At 41.4% G+C, this 15,634-nt stretch overlaps 1 protein-coding gene across 1 annotated transcript; it reads left to right on the top strand.

The window, feature by feature from the left end:
- The first annotated feature begins 1,145 nt into the window (after window positions 1-1,145).
- LOC118455929 (protein NLRC3-like) lies at window positions 1,146-15,256 on the top strand. The gene is made up of 9 exons (XM_087830767.1): window positions 1,146-1,336; window positions 1,606-1,707; window positions 2,725-2,803; window positions 2,964-3,165; window positions 3,307-5,104; window positions 6,937-7,110; window positions 7,396-7,569; window positions 14,002-14,048; window positions 14,197-15,256. The coding sequence occupies exons 1-9, from the start codon at window positions 1,215-1,217 to the stop codon at window positions 14,766-14,768; spliced, it is 3,270 nt and encodes a 1,089-aa protein (XP_087686893.1). The 5' UTR covers window positions 1,146-1,214; the 3' UTR covers window positions 14,769-15,256.
- The last annotated feature ends 378 nt before the right edge of the window (window positions 15,257-15,634 follow it).

Genomic DNA, 15,634 nt, shown 5'->3' with positions numbered 1-15,634 from the left:
TTTGAGCAGTTATGATATCAGGGACAATCTAGACATGTGTGACAATGCTGAACGTGTCACATGACACACCTTAAACATCATGTGATCCACTCTCAGTCTGCGCTTTCATTCATGACTTCAACAGGTTGAAATGAGCTTTGAAGAAACATCAGTTTAGTGCTGAAATATTCAAACGTTGCAGGAAGAAGAACAACAAAGTGATGACAGATGTTTGTGCTTCAAACAGGAAAACCAGCAGAAATAAATCACAACCTGCAAGAGATTTGGGAGTTTCCAAGGTTGAATGAAGCACACAGTGTTTCAATGCTCCAAACGCCTCTTTGAAGGTTTCCTTCCTGCTCAAAGTTTACTTTCACTTCCTGAACTTCGTGGAGTGGAGCTTGTTGTTGTTGGTGTGTGAAGAAACTGTAAGTTTGCTTTGTTTCCTCCTTTAACAGTTTGTCTTTAAGAACTTTGCTGTTTGTTCAGCTCATGTTTGATTTCTTCACACAACAAACTGTGTGTGTTTTTATTTCCAGTCTCTCCATTAAAGCCAGTGTGTAATGTTTTCCTGGCTAACATCAGCTGTGTGCAGCTTAGTTCCAGCACAAATCTGCCGCTCCATAGTTCACGGTAACGGACTCACAGCTGGACCAACGAGGCCAAGTGTGTTGCCATCCCTATCAGTAACATACATGTGCTGTATGAAGTATAATGTGATAAATGTAGAGGTGCTGGCTGTTCTCTAACTCTGCTGTTTAGTTGTAAAGGACACCTCCCTGCCTTTCTCCCTTTCATGACCTTTAATAGTTTAAGGATCTCAACCAACAGCATCGACATGCTGCTCCAGATGTTTGTGCTCCTGTTGAAAAGGCTCTCAGTTTCCTCATTGAAAAAAGTGTTTATATTGTTGTTATATTGTGATCAATGGTGGGTTAGCGACCCTCTTTCTTTCCCTCTCAGGTTTAAATATCTGGGACTCTCCACCGCTTGGTTTCAGAACTGAAGAAGCTTCTTGGATGAAACGTCTTCCAGAAACTTAAAGAAGTCTCTCTTTTCTTTCAGAGCTCCTTAGATCACATGACCTGGACGACTGAACCTACAGACATATTGACCTGGTTTCTAGGTTACATGACAGGTCAGAGGTCAGCGACTGTAACTCAGTTACTCCTGTTAATGTGAACTCACTGAGTGTTTGTGGTTTACCTCTAAGACTCACTGAAGTCCACAAGAAGATGATGATGATGGAGGAAGAGGAGGAGAGAGTAGAGTCTACAAGATCCAGCTGTCCATCTGTGACCAGTGACCGATCGAAAGGTCACAAACCAGCCCTCAGTGCTGAACCTGGACCAACGAGGTCAGAGAGCTGAACTCAGAATTAATAATAATAATAATTAATAATTCTGCACTGACATTATAATCAGTGTTGATTCTGGTTGATTGTCTGACTGTGTTTGTGAGCTGAGAGAAAATGAAAATGAATTTGTAACAAAAATCAGTTTTGTCCAGTTTTCCTGTAAAAAGCTGAACTCTAATCTAAGAGGACTGTTACTGACAGGAAACAGCTGCATTATCTGCAGTCTGTGTGATCACAGCTGCTTCACTTTATCATGTTTGTGTCTGCAGAGGTCAGAGGTCACAGTCTGCAGGGTCCAGCTGTCCGTCTGTGAGGAGTGACGGGTCCAAAGATGAACCTCCAGCCTTCAGTGCTGAACCTGGACCAACGAGGTCAGAGAGCTGTGATGACTCCTTTACATGTTTGTGTTTCCTGGATAAATATGACCTGAAACATCCTCAGATTGTTACAAAGATTCATTAAAAAGAAAACAATGAAAGAGAAAAGATCAAAATGTTAGACTTGGTCATTTGCTGTTTGAGGACAGTGATGCTCATATCTGTGGGGAAAGTGTGACCTGAGTGGGTTCATGTTTGTCTTTAAAGAACAGAGCTGCTCTGATTCTCTTTGTGTCTGATCTGTTAAACAGTCTGAGAGGTCACACAGAGACCCAGCAGCTAAAGCCTGGATCATACTGGCTGTTGTTAATGAGACTCTATGAGGACAACACTGAACCACAGTGGTGTGGATGTAGTGGATAAATCCCACCATACTGATGCTCAAATTTAATCACAGGGAACAAACCAGATGTTACCTTCAGATTGTGACCTTTGGAGTGGACGATGCAGATTTCAATAGAGAATAAATTTTGTTGTTGTTCAGCTGTGAATAAAGAATCTAATTTTCTGAACTTAAGAATTTATGATGCTGGAAAAAACATGGAGACTATAACACAACATTTCCACTGTATTCGTAGAATGAATGTACAACTGTCAGACATTCATTAAATATGCAAAATGTCTACAGAAACATCAGAGGCTCAGATGTGAAGCACTCAGTGATTTTGATAAAATGACTCATCAGTTATTGATCTGTACTACACTGATCTACCACGTTAGTGAAGCTGGTGTTCTGGTGGTGGAGGGAGACCTCGGATCATGTTCTGGTTTTGGAGCAGTGATCTGCTGATGGGTCATTTTAATGAAGTCTCAAAGTTTCTTGTGAGCTTCTTCAAAATCATCCGTCACATCACGACTGAACAGATGTCCATAAACTTACTAAAAATGACCCATATTTTCAGAATCTGAGTGTTTAAAACTTGACGAACTTGATTCAGATGAAGTTATTTGAGCAGAAACTACTGGATCTTTATCCTGTGCTTGAACTAATTCTTCATGGTTCCTCCACAGAGTGGACCAGCAGAGCTCAGAGGTTCCCAGTGGTCAGTCTGCCCAGCAGCATCAAACACAGCTGGACTCCATATTTATGGTCTGTACATGTACAACAACTACTGTTACATCTATTCTGTTCAGTCATCTCCATGCTGCTCTTTGTAGACCAGTGGATTGTCAGTGTGTCCAACATGGATCTGATGTTTGGCTCCATGATTTCAGTCTGATTGGCTCATTAATAAAGTATTCTGTTCTAGCTGCTGGAGGACAACATCATCACTTTTGTGAAGAACGAGCTGAAGAAGATCCAGAAGGTTCTGAGTCCAGATTACCCAGAAGGCTTAGAGAGTCAGAAGGAGGCTGATGAGCAGAGGAGCATCAGAGAGGCATTTTTGAAGATCACAATGGACTTCCTGAGGAGAATGAAGCAAGAGGAGCTGGCTGACCATCTGAAGAGCAGTAAGAGGATTTATCTAACGATTTAAGATGTTGGTAATAAGTGGAACACTTACTAATCTGTGAAGAAATGTATCAACATGTATTCAAAAAAGTTTTTGTATGGCGTTTATAAAAATAAAATGATATTCTTCCTTTATTAAGAACTTAAAGCTGCAGCTTGTCATCGTAACCTTAAATCTGCCCTGAGGAAGAAGTTCCAGTGTGTGTTTGAGGGGATCGCTAAAGCAGGAAACCCAACCCTTCTGAATCAGATCTACACAGAGCTCTACATCACAGAGGGAGGGACTGCAGAGGTCAATGATGAACACGAGGTCAGACAGATTGAAACAGCATCCAGGAAACCAGACAGACCAGAAACAACAATCAGACAAGAAGACATCTTTAAAGCCTCACCTGGAAGAGATGAACCAATCAGAACAGTGCTGACAAAGGGAGTGGCTGGCATTGGGAAAACAGTCTTAACACAGAAATACACCCTGGACTGGGCTGAAGACAAAGCCAACCAGGACATCCAGTTCATATTTCCATTCACTTTCAGAGAGCTGAATGTGCTGAAAGAGGAAAAGTTCAGCTTGGTGGGACTTGTTCATCACTTCTTTAATCAAACTAACAAATCAGGAATCTGCAGCTTTGAAGACTTCCAGGTTGTGTTCATCTTTGATGGTCTGGATGAGTGTCGACTTCCTCTGGACTTCCACAGAACTACAATCCTAACTGCCCCTAGAAAGTCCACCTCAGTGGATGTGCTGCTGATAAACCTCATCAGGGGGAAACTGCTTCCCTCTGCTCGCCTCTGGATAACCACACGACCGGCAGCAGCCAATCTGATCCCTCCTGACTGTGTTGGCATGGTGACAGAGGTCAGAGGGTTCACTGACCCACAGAAGGAGGAGTACTTCAGGAAGAGATTCAGAGATGAGGAGCAGGCCAGCAGGATCATCTCCCACATCAAGACATCACGAAGCCTCCACATCATGTGCCACATCCCAGTCTTCTGCTGGATCACTGCTACAGTTCTGGAGGATATGCTGGAAACCAGAGAGGGAGGACAGCTACCCAAGACCCTGACTGAGATGTACATCCACTTCCTGGTGGTTCAGGCCAAAGTGAAGAAGGTCAAGTATGATGGAGGAGCTGAGACAGATCCACACTGGAGTCCAGAGAGCAGGAAGATGATTGAGTCTCTGGGAAAACTGGCTTTTAATCAGCTGCAGAAAGGAAACCTGATCTTCTATGAATCAGACCTGACAGAGTGTGGCATTGATATCAGAGCAGCCTCAGTGTACTCAGGAGTGTTCACACAGATCTTTAAAGAGGAGAGAGGACTGTACCAGGACAAGGTGTTCTGCTTCATCCATCTGAGTGTTCAGGAGTTTCTGGCTGCTCTTCATGTCCATCTGACCTTCATCAAGTCTGGACTCAATCTGCTGGAAGATCAAACAACCTCTTGGTTGTCAAAATTAATTAGCACACCAAATCTACAGTTTCTCCACCAGAGTGCTGTGAACAAGGCCTTACAGAGTCCAAATGGACACCTGGACTTGTTCCTCCGCTTCTTCCTGGGTCTTTCACTGCAGACCAATCAGACTCTCCTGCGAGGTCTGCTGCCACAGACAGGAAGTAGCTCACAGACCAATCAGGAAACAGTCCAGTACATCAAGAAGAAGCTCAATGAGAATCTGTCTGCAGAGAAAAGCATCAATCTGTTCCACTCTCTGAATGAACTGAATGATTGTTCTCTAGTGGAGGAGATCCAACAGTCCCTGAGATCAGGAAGTCTCTCTACAGATAAACTGTCTCCTGCTCAGTGGTCAGCTCTGGTCTTCATCTTACTGTCATCAGAAAAAGATCTGGATGTGTTTGACCTGAAGAAATACTCTGCTTCAGAGGAGGCTCTTCTGAGGCTGCTGCCAGTGGTCAAAGCCTCCAACAAAGCTCTGTAAGTAAATATGTGATCATACCTTTAGCTTTAAAATGTTGATTAAAAGTGGTCATAGATTTCTTCCATGACAGATCCATGTCCTAAAACCACGAGCCTACGTAGTTGTATAGTGTAAAAGAAAAAAGGAGAACTTTTGACCACAATATTGTAACTTGAATGAACTTTTGATACAGCCTTTAAACACTTAAGTAGCTTAAAATGTTTTGATCTATGAACCCAAATCAAACAGTCTAATTACACTCTAAAAACAGAACATTAAAATCTGTATGTCTGCAAATGTATGTTCATTGATGTGTGCATGCGTGGAGATCTGAGGTTGGTTGGTAGGATGCAGAATCACATGTGTGCAAATATTTCTGTGTTTGGATTTTTGGTAATTTGGTTCTTTTGGCGTTTCTCTTGGTATGTAGCCTTGGGCTGGTTCACCTGAATCAGGGGTGTCCAGGCTGCTAGTCATGGTGTGTTGATTGTTACGTATTGATATATATTTATATTTCTGTTCTAGAATTTATTAAAATATCAATATTTTAGCAATTTGGTTTTTTTTTTTGTTTTTTTTGTTTATTATTAACAGGAACACAGTTGAAAGTAACTGCATTTTTGGGATTGTCTAAATGATTAGTAGGAACTACTTATTCCACCTGTCACAGTAATGTGTGAAATACAGCTGTAAAAATGCTTCACAGCTGACGTGTGCTTGCTCACTCAGGTGATGATCATAAGCAAGTCATGTGTGAAGATATTTCAGCTCCACAAACTGCCAAGATGCTAGTTGTGAGAAATGTCGCGGGGGTGAAAACCTTTTCCTACACAAATAAAAGTAAATGTTAACACAGAGTAGTGCTGCAGGCAGGTACTCTCCCTGTATAGAGGGAGTGAATATGGAGCTGGCAGTGTTGTATAGCACGGTTACTGAATTTTGTAAAGTGGCTTAAATCCAGGCTTAGGGTTTTTGTGTCTTGTTTACATGATGGGAATTCACTGCATCTTTAAAACTACAGAATCCCATTTGTTCCAATTGTAGAGAATTTAAAGGTGACTGTAGATTAGCTATTTTAAAAATATATAGTGCAAAAACAGCAGCGGATGGCTTTAAACAACAAAATACAACTCAAAATATTTAATATAAGAAAGAGAGAGAAAATAACACCATCCATTCATCCATTTTCTTCCGCTTTATCCGGGGCCGGGTCACGGGGGCAGCAGCCCAAGCAGAGAAGCCCAGACCTTCCTCTCCCCAGCCACCTCCTCCAGCTTGTCCGGCTGAACTTCTCACCCTATCTCTAAGGGAGAGGCCAGCCAAATTCAGGCTTTTTATGTCATACAAAACATCATATTCTCCTATATTGTCTTGTATTGATTCTGAAGGAATAGTTTTCATCAGTATCGCAGATACCAGCCTGAATTTTACTTTGTATTGGATCAGAAAGGAAATCAGTGGTATCACACATCACTAACAGCAACTTCAGTACCACTATATTTTAATAAACTGGGGGGAGGTGCACCAAGATTCAGTATGAGTTAAAGAATTATTTTTAACTGTAAGGTTGGAGAATAGAAATCTGTTGTTGGAAATTGGAAGAACAGGACATCTTAAAAATCACTGCATTGTAGTATTCAGGCCCCTTCAATCTGTGATCACTGTTGCTTTGCATTATAGTGCTACTATAACAAAAGTGAGATATATTAGTGCATGTGTGTGTTATTGGGTAATAAACCAAAACAACAGAATCTACCAGCACCTCACTCATTTCTGCTTAAAAACAACAAAAAGCAATAAAGCTGTGATTTGTTTTGTTGATCTTGTTTCCCTTCCCCCTTGATTTCAGACTGAGTGGTTGTAACCTGTCAGACAGAAGCTGTGAAGCTCTGTCCTCAGTCCTGAGCTCCCAATCCTCTGGTCTGACAGAGCTGGATCTGGGTAACAACAACCTGCAGGATTCAGGAGTGAAGCTTCTGTCTGCTGGGATAAAGAGTCAATACTACAAATTGGAAACGCTGAGGTCAGATCAAGCAATATCAATTTTTTTCATCAATTAACGCCATTTAATCAATTTCATTTGGAAAAAAATAACATTGAGCCTGTGTGTATGTTTTTTTTTTTTTTTTAATGAATCCACCCAAGTCACAGTAAACTGCCACATTTGTGATTTGTAACATAAGGCAATATGGATTCCAGCATGTCCTGAAACAGTGTTGAAATATTATAAATGTAGTAGCTCCTCATGGCACCATGAATATCCTTTAACACAAGTGTTTCATGTGTCTTCTTGTCATCATTTTTTCAGACTGAGTGGCTGTAACCTGTCAGACAGAAGCTGTGAAACGCTGTCCTCAGTGCTGAGTTCCCAGTCCTCTAGTCTGACAGAGTTGGACCTGGGTAACAACAACCTGCAGGATTCAGGACTGAAGCTTCTATTTTCTGCAGTGGAGAGTCCAAAGTGCACACTGGGAATTCTCAGGTCAGTATTCAGTCTTTTCTGATGATGATTTAAAACCCGACTCACATCAATAAATGGCTTATTCATTTACAACAGACATGATTTGTAAAATCACCTTAAATCTAACTCAAAGATCTGTATTTTACTACTTTGACACCTCCTAATAGTTATCTAAGAGAACGTATACTTTCAAGTTTCAGCACAAAAATATTAATCAGATTTTTTTCCCTGAATCATGTGTGTACCCTCCTGGTTGGAGCTCTAGCAGCCTGTATCAGTGAATGTAGCTTTAAATGAAATTGCTGCCTCTGTCAGAAAGAGGAAGAGGTCTGAGTGATATACAAAACAGCAAATATGAGCACTGCTTGTGTCTGAGACGACACAGATACAGACCTGAATGAGACACTAATTTTGTCTCTGAGAGAGAACTTTTATTATGAAATACACTTCATTTCTCATCTGTGTAGAGAATGTAGAGTTTGACATGCTAATATTAAAAAATGCAAAATCACACTGAATCACAAAGAAATTGTTTTGGAGTATTTATGGTTGAGCTGATGAAATTGTTCAAACAAACCAGTAATTTACACAGAAACAGCTCAAGTGAAACTTTTTCAGGGGAGTTACCACTAAGCTTGTCCTGCTACACCTCACTGCAGCATTAAAAACTGTTGATCACAGTGAACACATTGTTATTATTCTCTCACATTAACATTATTCATGTAGTTCCACAGGGTCCTCTGCTGGGACCAATCCTTTTGATGTTATAATGTCTGCTTTGTATAATGTCTGCAGACTACATTTAGATAGTGACATTATTTTTGATGTCAGACACATTTTTTTATATGACCTGTGTAAAAACAAAACAGTAAACACATTAAGCTGAAGTAAGATGCACAGTTTGAAAAGTGGGGCACAAAAAATGTTGCTGCTTTCTGGAAAGTGTGTCTAAAAAGACCCGATGGAGAAAGTGAAGAGAAATATCAACGATTAAGAAGAAGAAAATGGAAAAAGCAGTTTCTGTCATGGTCCGTGGTCCTGTGTCTGTGGAGTCTGTGATGCTCGGGTGGCCACACCCCTGGGCTGGGCCATCACCGGCACACCTGCTTTCCATCGGGATGATTACCTGAAGGACTACTTAACCCTGCGCTGACAGATGCTTCACCCCAGTCTGTTAATCACCACTCTGTGGTTTCGATCCGGCATCCAGTATCTGCCACCTGCCTGTCCTCCTGCTCAATTGGATCACCCGGTGCATCATCTGGCCACATCACTAACTCCACGGATTCTCTTCCCACGGACTTTCACACTTCCCTCCTGTTATGGAAAATCTTGAATAAAAATTGCAACCAACAGGCGTGCGTGTCTTTGAAGTGAGGTTTATTAAAAAAGAAAAGAAAAATACTGCAGTGGAGAAAAACGTTCAGATCACACACCTAACCCATTTTTCTGAGGGAAAGACATCACCCTGAACCCTTTTATACCTCCCAAACAAAGAACATTCCACAGCAGATCCTATCCTCCAGATACAACTTATGTCAAGAGTGAGCTTTCTATACTAAGTACAGAAAGTGTTACTACTATTACTAAAGTGATGTAATTAGTACATAAACTAAAGAAATTTCCAATACACTCCCGAGCCCCCACGGTCCCGCTCTGATCGTAAGCCAACTATTCTAACCCAGTCTTGATGTGTTCCCCCTGCTTCCCGGCTCACTAGTAATCTTCTCCCCTTTCTGTTGCAGCCTCCCACGGTCCCGATTCTGGCTTCCTCGTGTCATTGTTTCCCTGGGTTTTTTATTTAATCGTTTTGCTTCTCTGGTTTTCCCGGGTCGCCTTTTGTTATTATAATAAACTGTCTTTTTCTGCTAGCACTTGAGTCTGCGTTTGGACCCCTTTGTGTACACGCGCCACGGTGCATGACAGTTTCTCTTGGACTGCCTGCAGATGGGGCAAGACTCTAAAAGCAGGGACGATGAAAGAAAATGTAAAGAGGCCATATGATAAACCAGGAGATGAATACTCAGGTATTCTGGGAATAGTCGGAGTGAGAGGGAGAGATGGCAGTTGAATGATTTCAAGGATGAATTTAGAGAATCAGAGCAAAGAAACCAAAGGAAGTGGCAAACTACAAACATGTGGACAGACTCATAATTAGGCCAAAGATACATTAAAGGAATTATTACAGGTTTAGGGACAGGAACGGATATGGAGGAGCATAGCATGAATTTGCACTGAGGAAAAAATAGCAACGAGCATCAGAGGTGAGGAAACAGTTAGGAAAACTAAAAGGATGTACTGGCAAAGCATGCTGGAAAGTGCAACTGAATCCATTTCTGATTTTCAACTAAAACGAAGCAATTAAGTAAAGAAAAGTTGTGTTCGTGACCCCAAAATATTCACACACAAAGGCTCCTGGCTGGCTCGCCACTTGTAACGCGGTTGAAGGACCAGGGCGCCTGACTGCAGCTATATAGACAATGAGCTTTCAGAAGTAGTCTCGACTATGGAGCCTGAGTGTGTGAAGAAAACACAGGAAACCAAAAGTAGAGCTCAAAAATATATATATATTGTGTTTGTTATGATAAATATAGAGACAGATATACAAAAAAAAAATATGTATAATATATCACAAACAAAATAATGCTAACAATACAAAACAGCTTATCATGTTCCAAAAGGAGGTGGGACGAGGTTTAGTCCAGCATGAGATTTGGTTCAGTTTCATGGACCTGTGATAGGTCACGTGACAACAGCTTTTTTTTAATTCAGTCCATAGGTTCTACGATTCCTACCGCAACGTAGCGGTGGTCGGGTGGCTCGCCATCCCGCGCTGATCAGGGCTGATCGCGGGGGAAAAAAAACCTGACCGTTGAGTCGATTGTGAGGTAGTGTAAAGATGAATGAATCGGCCGGGTTATTGCACGCTGTCAACTAGTATGCAATGTAAAATTTGTCAATATCTGACAAGTACGCCAACCACAGGGACAACAGCAGCCGGGGAAGCAGGGAAGATGCAGCTGATTGACCCGGAAGTTATATGGGGTTCATTCCCGCCACAATAAAGGGACTAGCGGAAGTGGGAACAGAAGTCACCGTGGTTAGAATCAGGCTTCAACAGCAGTTTCCTGTATTACAGTTTTTTACAGCCGCTAGGACACATTTCTCAATACTTAGGTCACTTTTGCAAAACTCTTCACACAATTCTCCTAACTGACCTTCAGCTTGGCAAAGCAGTTCATTTCACATTCAAAATGCACTACAACTACCAAAACACTTTATTCAGGTCTCAAATAAACTCATTCTTCCAGAACACTAGCAAAGGTTGACAGCCGACAAACACACTTTGTCACCCACAAAACAATGACCTAAAAAACACTAACAACATATAGCATTACACAGTGTTTTCTTGTGTAAAACAAGGACACATCTCTGTTTATAATTTCAATATATGTTACTGGAATGAATCAGACATCATGCAGAATTCGTTAATATTTGTTTATGTATTTTTATTTTTTTGCACTAAGTAATCCCAAAATACAAGAATTTGTATACACACCATCCACTGATACACATACAATAGTAATGCTAATCTACTCGGTCTTCTCCATTTGGCCACAGGTTCTCATCCACATCACATCTTATGTCATGTAGGGCAATACACCTAGGAAAGAATAGAGTAACACCTGTGTAGATGTTCATCTAAAATGAGAATCAGCTGTGGCTGGTTAAACTGCATTTTTAGATTTAAAATATGTTTCAATAAAATATTGCTGTTGAATTTTGCTGTCTTATTCAGTTTTGCATTATCTTATTATTTTGACCATAAGTTTAACAGTTTTGAAAACAGTATGTAAGTACATGCAAAATGTCCTGTACGTACAAAGATTTTTGGCAGTTGTTGTGTCAGAGTGAGAAAATAATTCATGAAATTTGAGAGATGTAGTCATTGAATGCATTTTGTGCCAAAACAATGATAACTGATCCTCCGTTTAGCCCACATAGACTTCTGTTGTGCTCACTGTGTGAGGAGTTTTGCAAAAGTGACCTAAGTATTGAGAAATGTGTCCTAGCGTCTGTAAAAAACTGTAATAGTATTAATAAGCTACAGGAAGTATGGATTGGGAAAACTTAGAGATGCTGGGCAAACAATTTGATCAAATCCACAGTGGGAATAATTGAAGTGATGACGGCAGATGTGAGAGAACAAAAATGAATCATATTGAAATGTTAAATCAGGAAAATCCTGGAGAGGAGGATAGTTCTAATGTTCAGTTCGTAATGTTTGAATTCAAAGCAGCTCTTAAATGCATAAAAATGACTTCACCTGGGAAGGATCAGGTGTGTTACATCATGATGAAGCAGTTAGAGCAGGGGTGTCGAACTGCAGGCCTCGAGGGCCGGTGTCCTGCAGGTTTTAGATCTCACCCTGGGTCAACACACCAGAATCAAATGATTAGTTCATTACCAGGCCTCTGGAGAACTTCAAGACATGTTGAGGAGCTCATTTAGCCTTTAAATCAGCTGTGTTGGATCAGGGGCACATCTAAGACCTGCAGGACACCGGCCCTCGAGGCCTGGAGTTCGACACCTGTGAGTTAGAGGATGCTCTGCTGCTCCTCTATAATAGAATATATCAGGAAGCTGGAAAGAACTGTGAAAGCAGGGAAAGACCCCACTAAGACCACAGGTTATAGGCCTAAAGCTCTAACATCTCATCCAGGGAAAGTCATGGAAAGAATGACAGTGGACAGACTGATGTATGTGACTGAAAGAAGGCAGCTGTTTGCACCTTCTCAGCAGGGGGAGGAACACCATGGAGCCAGCAGTCAGCCAGAGTCAGAGATAAGGAAAGCTTAGTGCATTAGGAGATGAGGTGTGGTTTGTATTAGCCAACTTAAATGATGGAAATGAACGAGCTGTTCCTTGTTAATATTCTGTGTTTGCTAACAGTATTACAGACCCAGGCCTAATCTGTCATCTGTTAACACATCCAATATCTCCTCATTTATTGGTGGATAATCCACTAACATGTTTTAATGCACAAGTTCATGTGATTTCTGTGTGCTGATAACATCCAGTCTGTTCTGTGTGGAAATAAAATAATTAGGGATGCACCGATACCGATACTGGTATCGGGTATCGGTGCCGATACTGTAAAATGTGTGTGTACTCATACTCGTAAAAGTTAACCGATACCATGAACCGATACCAACTTATTTCATTAATCAGAGGGTGGCTTGTCATTACTGTTGTAGTTTTTTAGATTGGCCACCAGGGGGACATCCCGCGCTAAACAGGCACAGGGTTAGGCGAGTGAGACTGGCTGCTCCAGATAAAAAAGAGAAACTGGAGGCTGCTGTAGCTAGGCTAAACAAAATGTCAGCAGTGTGGACCGGAACAGCCAACTTTAACTCAGGTTTTGGAAAAGCGATGAAAAATGTCAAGAGAAAATCCACGGGCAGTTAAAATAACAGAGGCTCTGACTCATTTTATCGCTCTGGATGACCAGCCAATGCCGGTTGTGGAAAACATAGGATTCTTCTCAGCATACTCGAGCCGCGATATGAAATATAATAAATAAACAGAAGTGTTTATTTATTATTCTGAAAGCTCGAGACAGTGCCGATAGTTCAGTGATATTTTGTTAAATTACAATGTGGAGACTCTGCAATAATTTAACAGAAGTCCTTATTTTTCACTTGAAATTTTTTTGTGGTCATTTTTATTAAGATTTTATTTTTTATCGGCAGAGAATAAAATAAAACCTGTCTTCCAATTCATTGCATTTGTGTGTGTGTGTGTGTGTGTGTGTGGTAGAAGTATCGGTTTTTGTACTCTGTATCGGCAAGTACTCAGATCCAAGTATCGGTATCATATCGGTTTGAAAAAATTGGTATCGTTGCATCCCTAAAAATAATGAAACCAGACTATGTCATTTCTGGAGGTGGGATTGTTGCTCCTGCTGGACTCGGTCTGTGGCTCGCTGCTGCTGATACAAAGTTGGAGGTAAACAGGTCGGCTAAAAAAGCTGAAGGGAGATGGCTCGTAAACAAGTGACCGCAACTTTATTAGGTCACAGGTGTACTGTACCTGAGACAGTGGCCACTGTGTACCTAATAAAGTGTCAGCCATGGTAAATGTGTTTCCAAGAGGAGAAAAACAGCTGGCAGAAAAGGCAGGTAGGTGTCCTTTCCAGCTAAACAGAAGAGGAATATAAAGATAATGAAGGTCACAGTTTGAATCAGTCATATTTCATTCAATGCAGTGGAGTACTGACAGATCCAGGATCAGTCCAAATCATCAGCAGTTTGATCCACATATGCATTGAAGTGTATTTGTGAAAATGTTGGACTGTTCCTTTATCAGTGTGTAACAGTGTGTGTATGAGAGCCATGTAATGTCCATGTGTGCATGCTGACTGTGCTGCTCTGACCCCCCTCCTCCTTTCAGGGTGGAGCCTGCTGGAGTCCGATGGTTGAGACCAGGTCTGAGGAAGTGTAAGTGTGTTTTTAATGTGATTCATGAAAACAAAGCAGCACACATTCAACCATCTTCATCATGTCAGGAGTCATCATCAAAGTGTCAATCAATGAACAGATGATGGATCAATAACTGCAGCTGGATTGTGTTTGTTCTCTCCATCAGATTCCTGTCAACTCACAATCGACACAAACACAGTGAACACAAAGCTCCAACTGTCTGACAACAACAGGAAGGTGACACATGTGGAGGAGGTTCAGTCATATCCTGGTCATCCAGACAGATTTGATGGTTGGGAACAGCTGCTGTGTAGAAATGGTCTGACTGGTCGCTGTTACTGGGAGGTCGAGTGGAGAGGAAACATTTCTATATCAGTGAGTTACAGAAGAATCAGAAGGAAAGGAGGAAGTAAAGACTGCGTGTTTGGATACAATAATCAGTCCTGGAGTCTGAGCTGCTCTGATGATGGTCCTCAGTCTGTTTGGCACAATAACAGAACAACATTCATCTCCTCCTCCTCCTCCTCCTCCTCCTCCTCCTCCTCCTCCTCCTCCTCCTTCTCCTCTGTCTCTAACAGAGCAGCAGTGTATGTGGACTGTCCTGCTGGCACTCTGTCTTTCTACAGAGTCTCCTCTGACACTCTGATCCACCTCCACACCTTCAGCACCACATTCACTCAAACTCTTTATCCTGGGTTTATGGTCTGGTCTCCTGGTTCCTCAGTGTCCCTGTGCTGAGTGGAGTGTAAAGAGTGTCTCCTGTTAGAGAAACACTCTGACTGTTGAACAGATTGTTCAGTCTGTACATGTCTGTCTCTTTCACTCACAAACACGTTTTCAGATTCATGGATTCAATCAGTTAATGTTTGAAACTCTTCTAAATGATTCCTTGTAAACGTCTTCCCCTTCAATCCTTTAAAGATGGAAGCTCAAATTATTCCAGGATCCACATGTTGTTTTTCTGTCTTTTTCCACTCAAAGCTTCACAGTGAATCTCAGTATGTTGTGTTTCTCTGAAGCTCAATTCACAACCAGCCCTGCATTTTCAACAAGTCTGAGCTCATTAAAATGAATCCAAATGTTTTTCTCTTTCTTAATGGGATGTTTCCATCATGGCTGAATAAGTGGACATCCAATAGTACTCAGTGTATCAAATATTAAAGATATTTAGCATCTCTCATGTTTCTGTCATTCTATAAAAACAGCTGCTTTAAAAACTGATCCAATCACTGAAACATGAACTTCCGTATTGATCAGATCAATACGTATAGCTCTGATGTCACTAACATCTCCTTGAACTCTTCATTGATGGTGATTTGTGGCCCTCTGCTGGTGAGAAGATGAACTGCATGATGTCAGTTTAATGAGCACAGATGACATGAAGTGTTTTTAAATCTGCTTTTTCTAATTGTTCAGGGTCCTGCTCCAGGAAACAGCTTCAACAAACTCTGGCTTTCAAAGTAAGAGCTCTGTCTGAGTTTTTGAAAAAGCTCTTATTTTGGAAGGAGCTGACATTTAATCTTCATGTTATGTTTGATCCTCTACATGTTGAAAGGTGTCCAGTCCTGAGACACTGGGGGTGGAAACAGCTGTGATGTCATTGG

The sequence above is a fragment of the Neolamprologus brichardi genome, chromosome 17 (genome assembly GCF_056152115.1).
Source record: "Neolamprologus brichardi isolate AB-2024 chromosome 17, ASM5615211v1, whole genome shotgun sequence".
Classification (NCBI taxonomy): domain Eukaryota; kingdom Metazoa; phylum Chordata; class Actinopteri; order Cichliformes; family Cichlidae; genus Neolamprologus; species Neolamprologus brichardi.
Note: the sequence above shows the minus strand (reverse complement) of the source record. Positions and strands in the feature narration are given on the sequence as shown.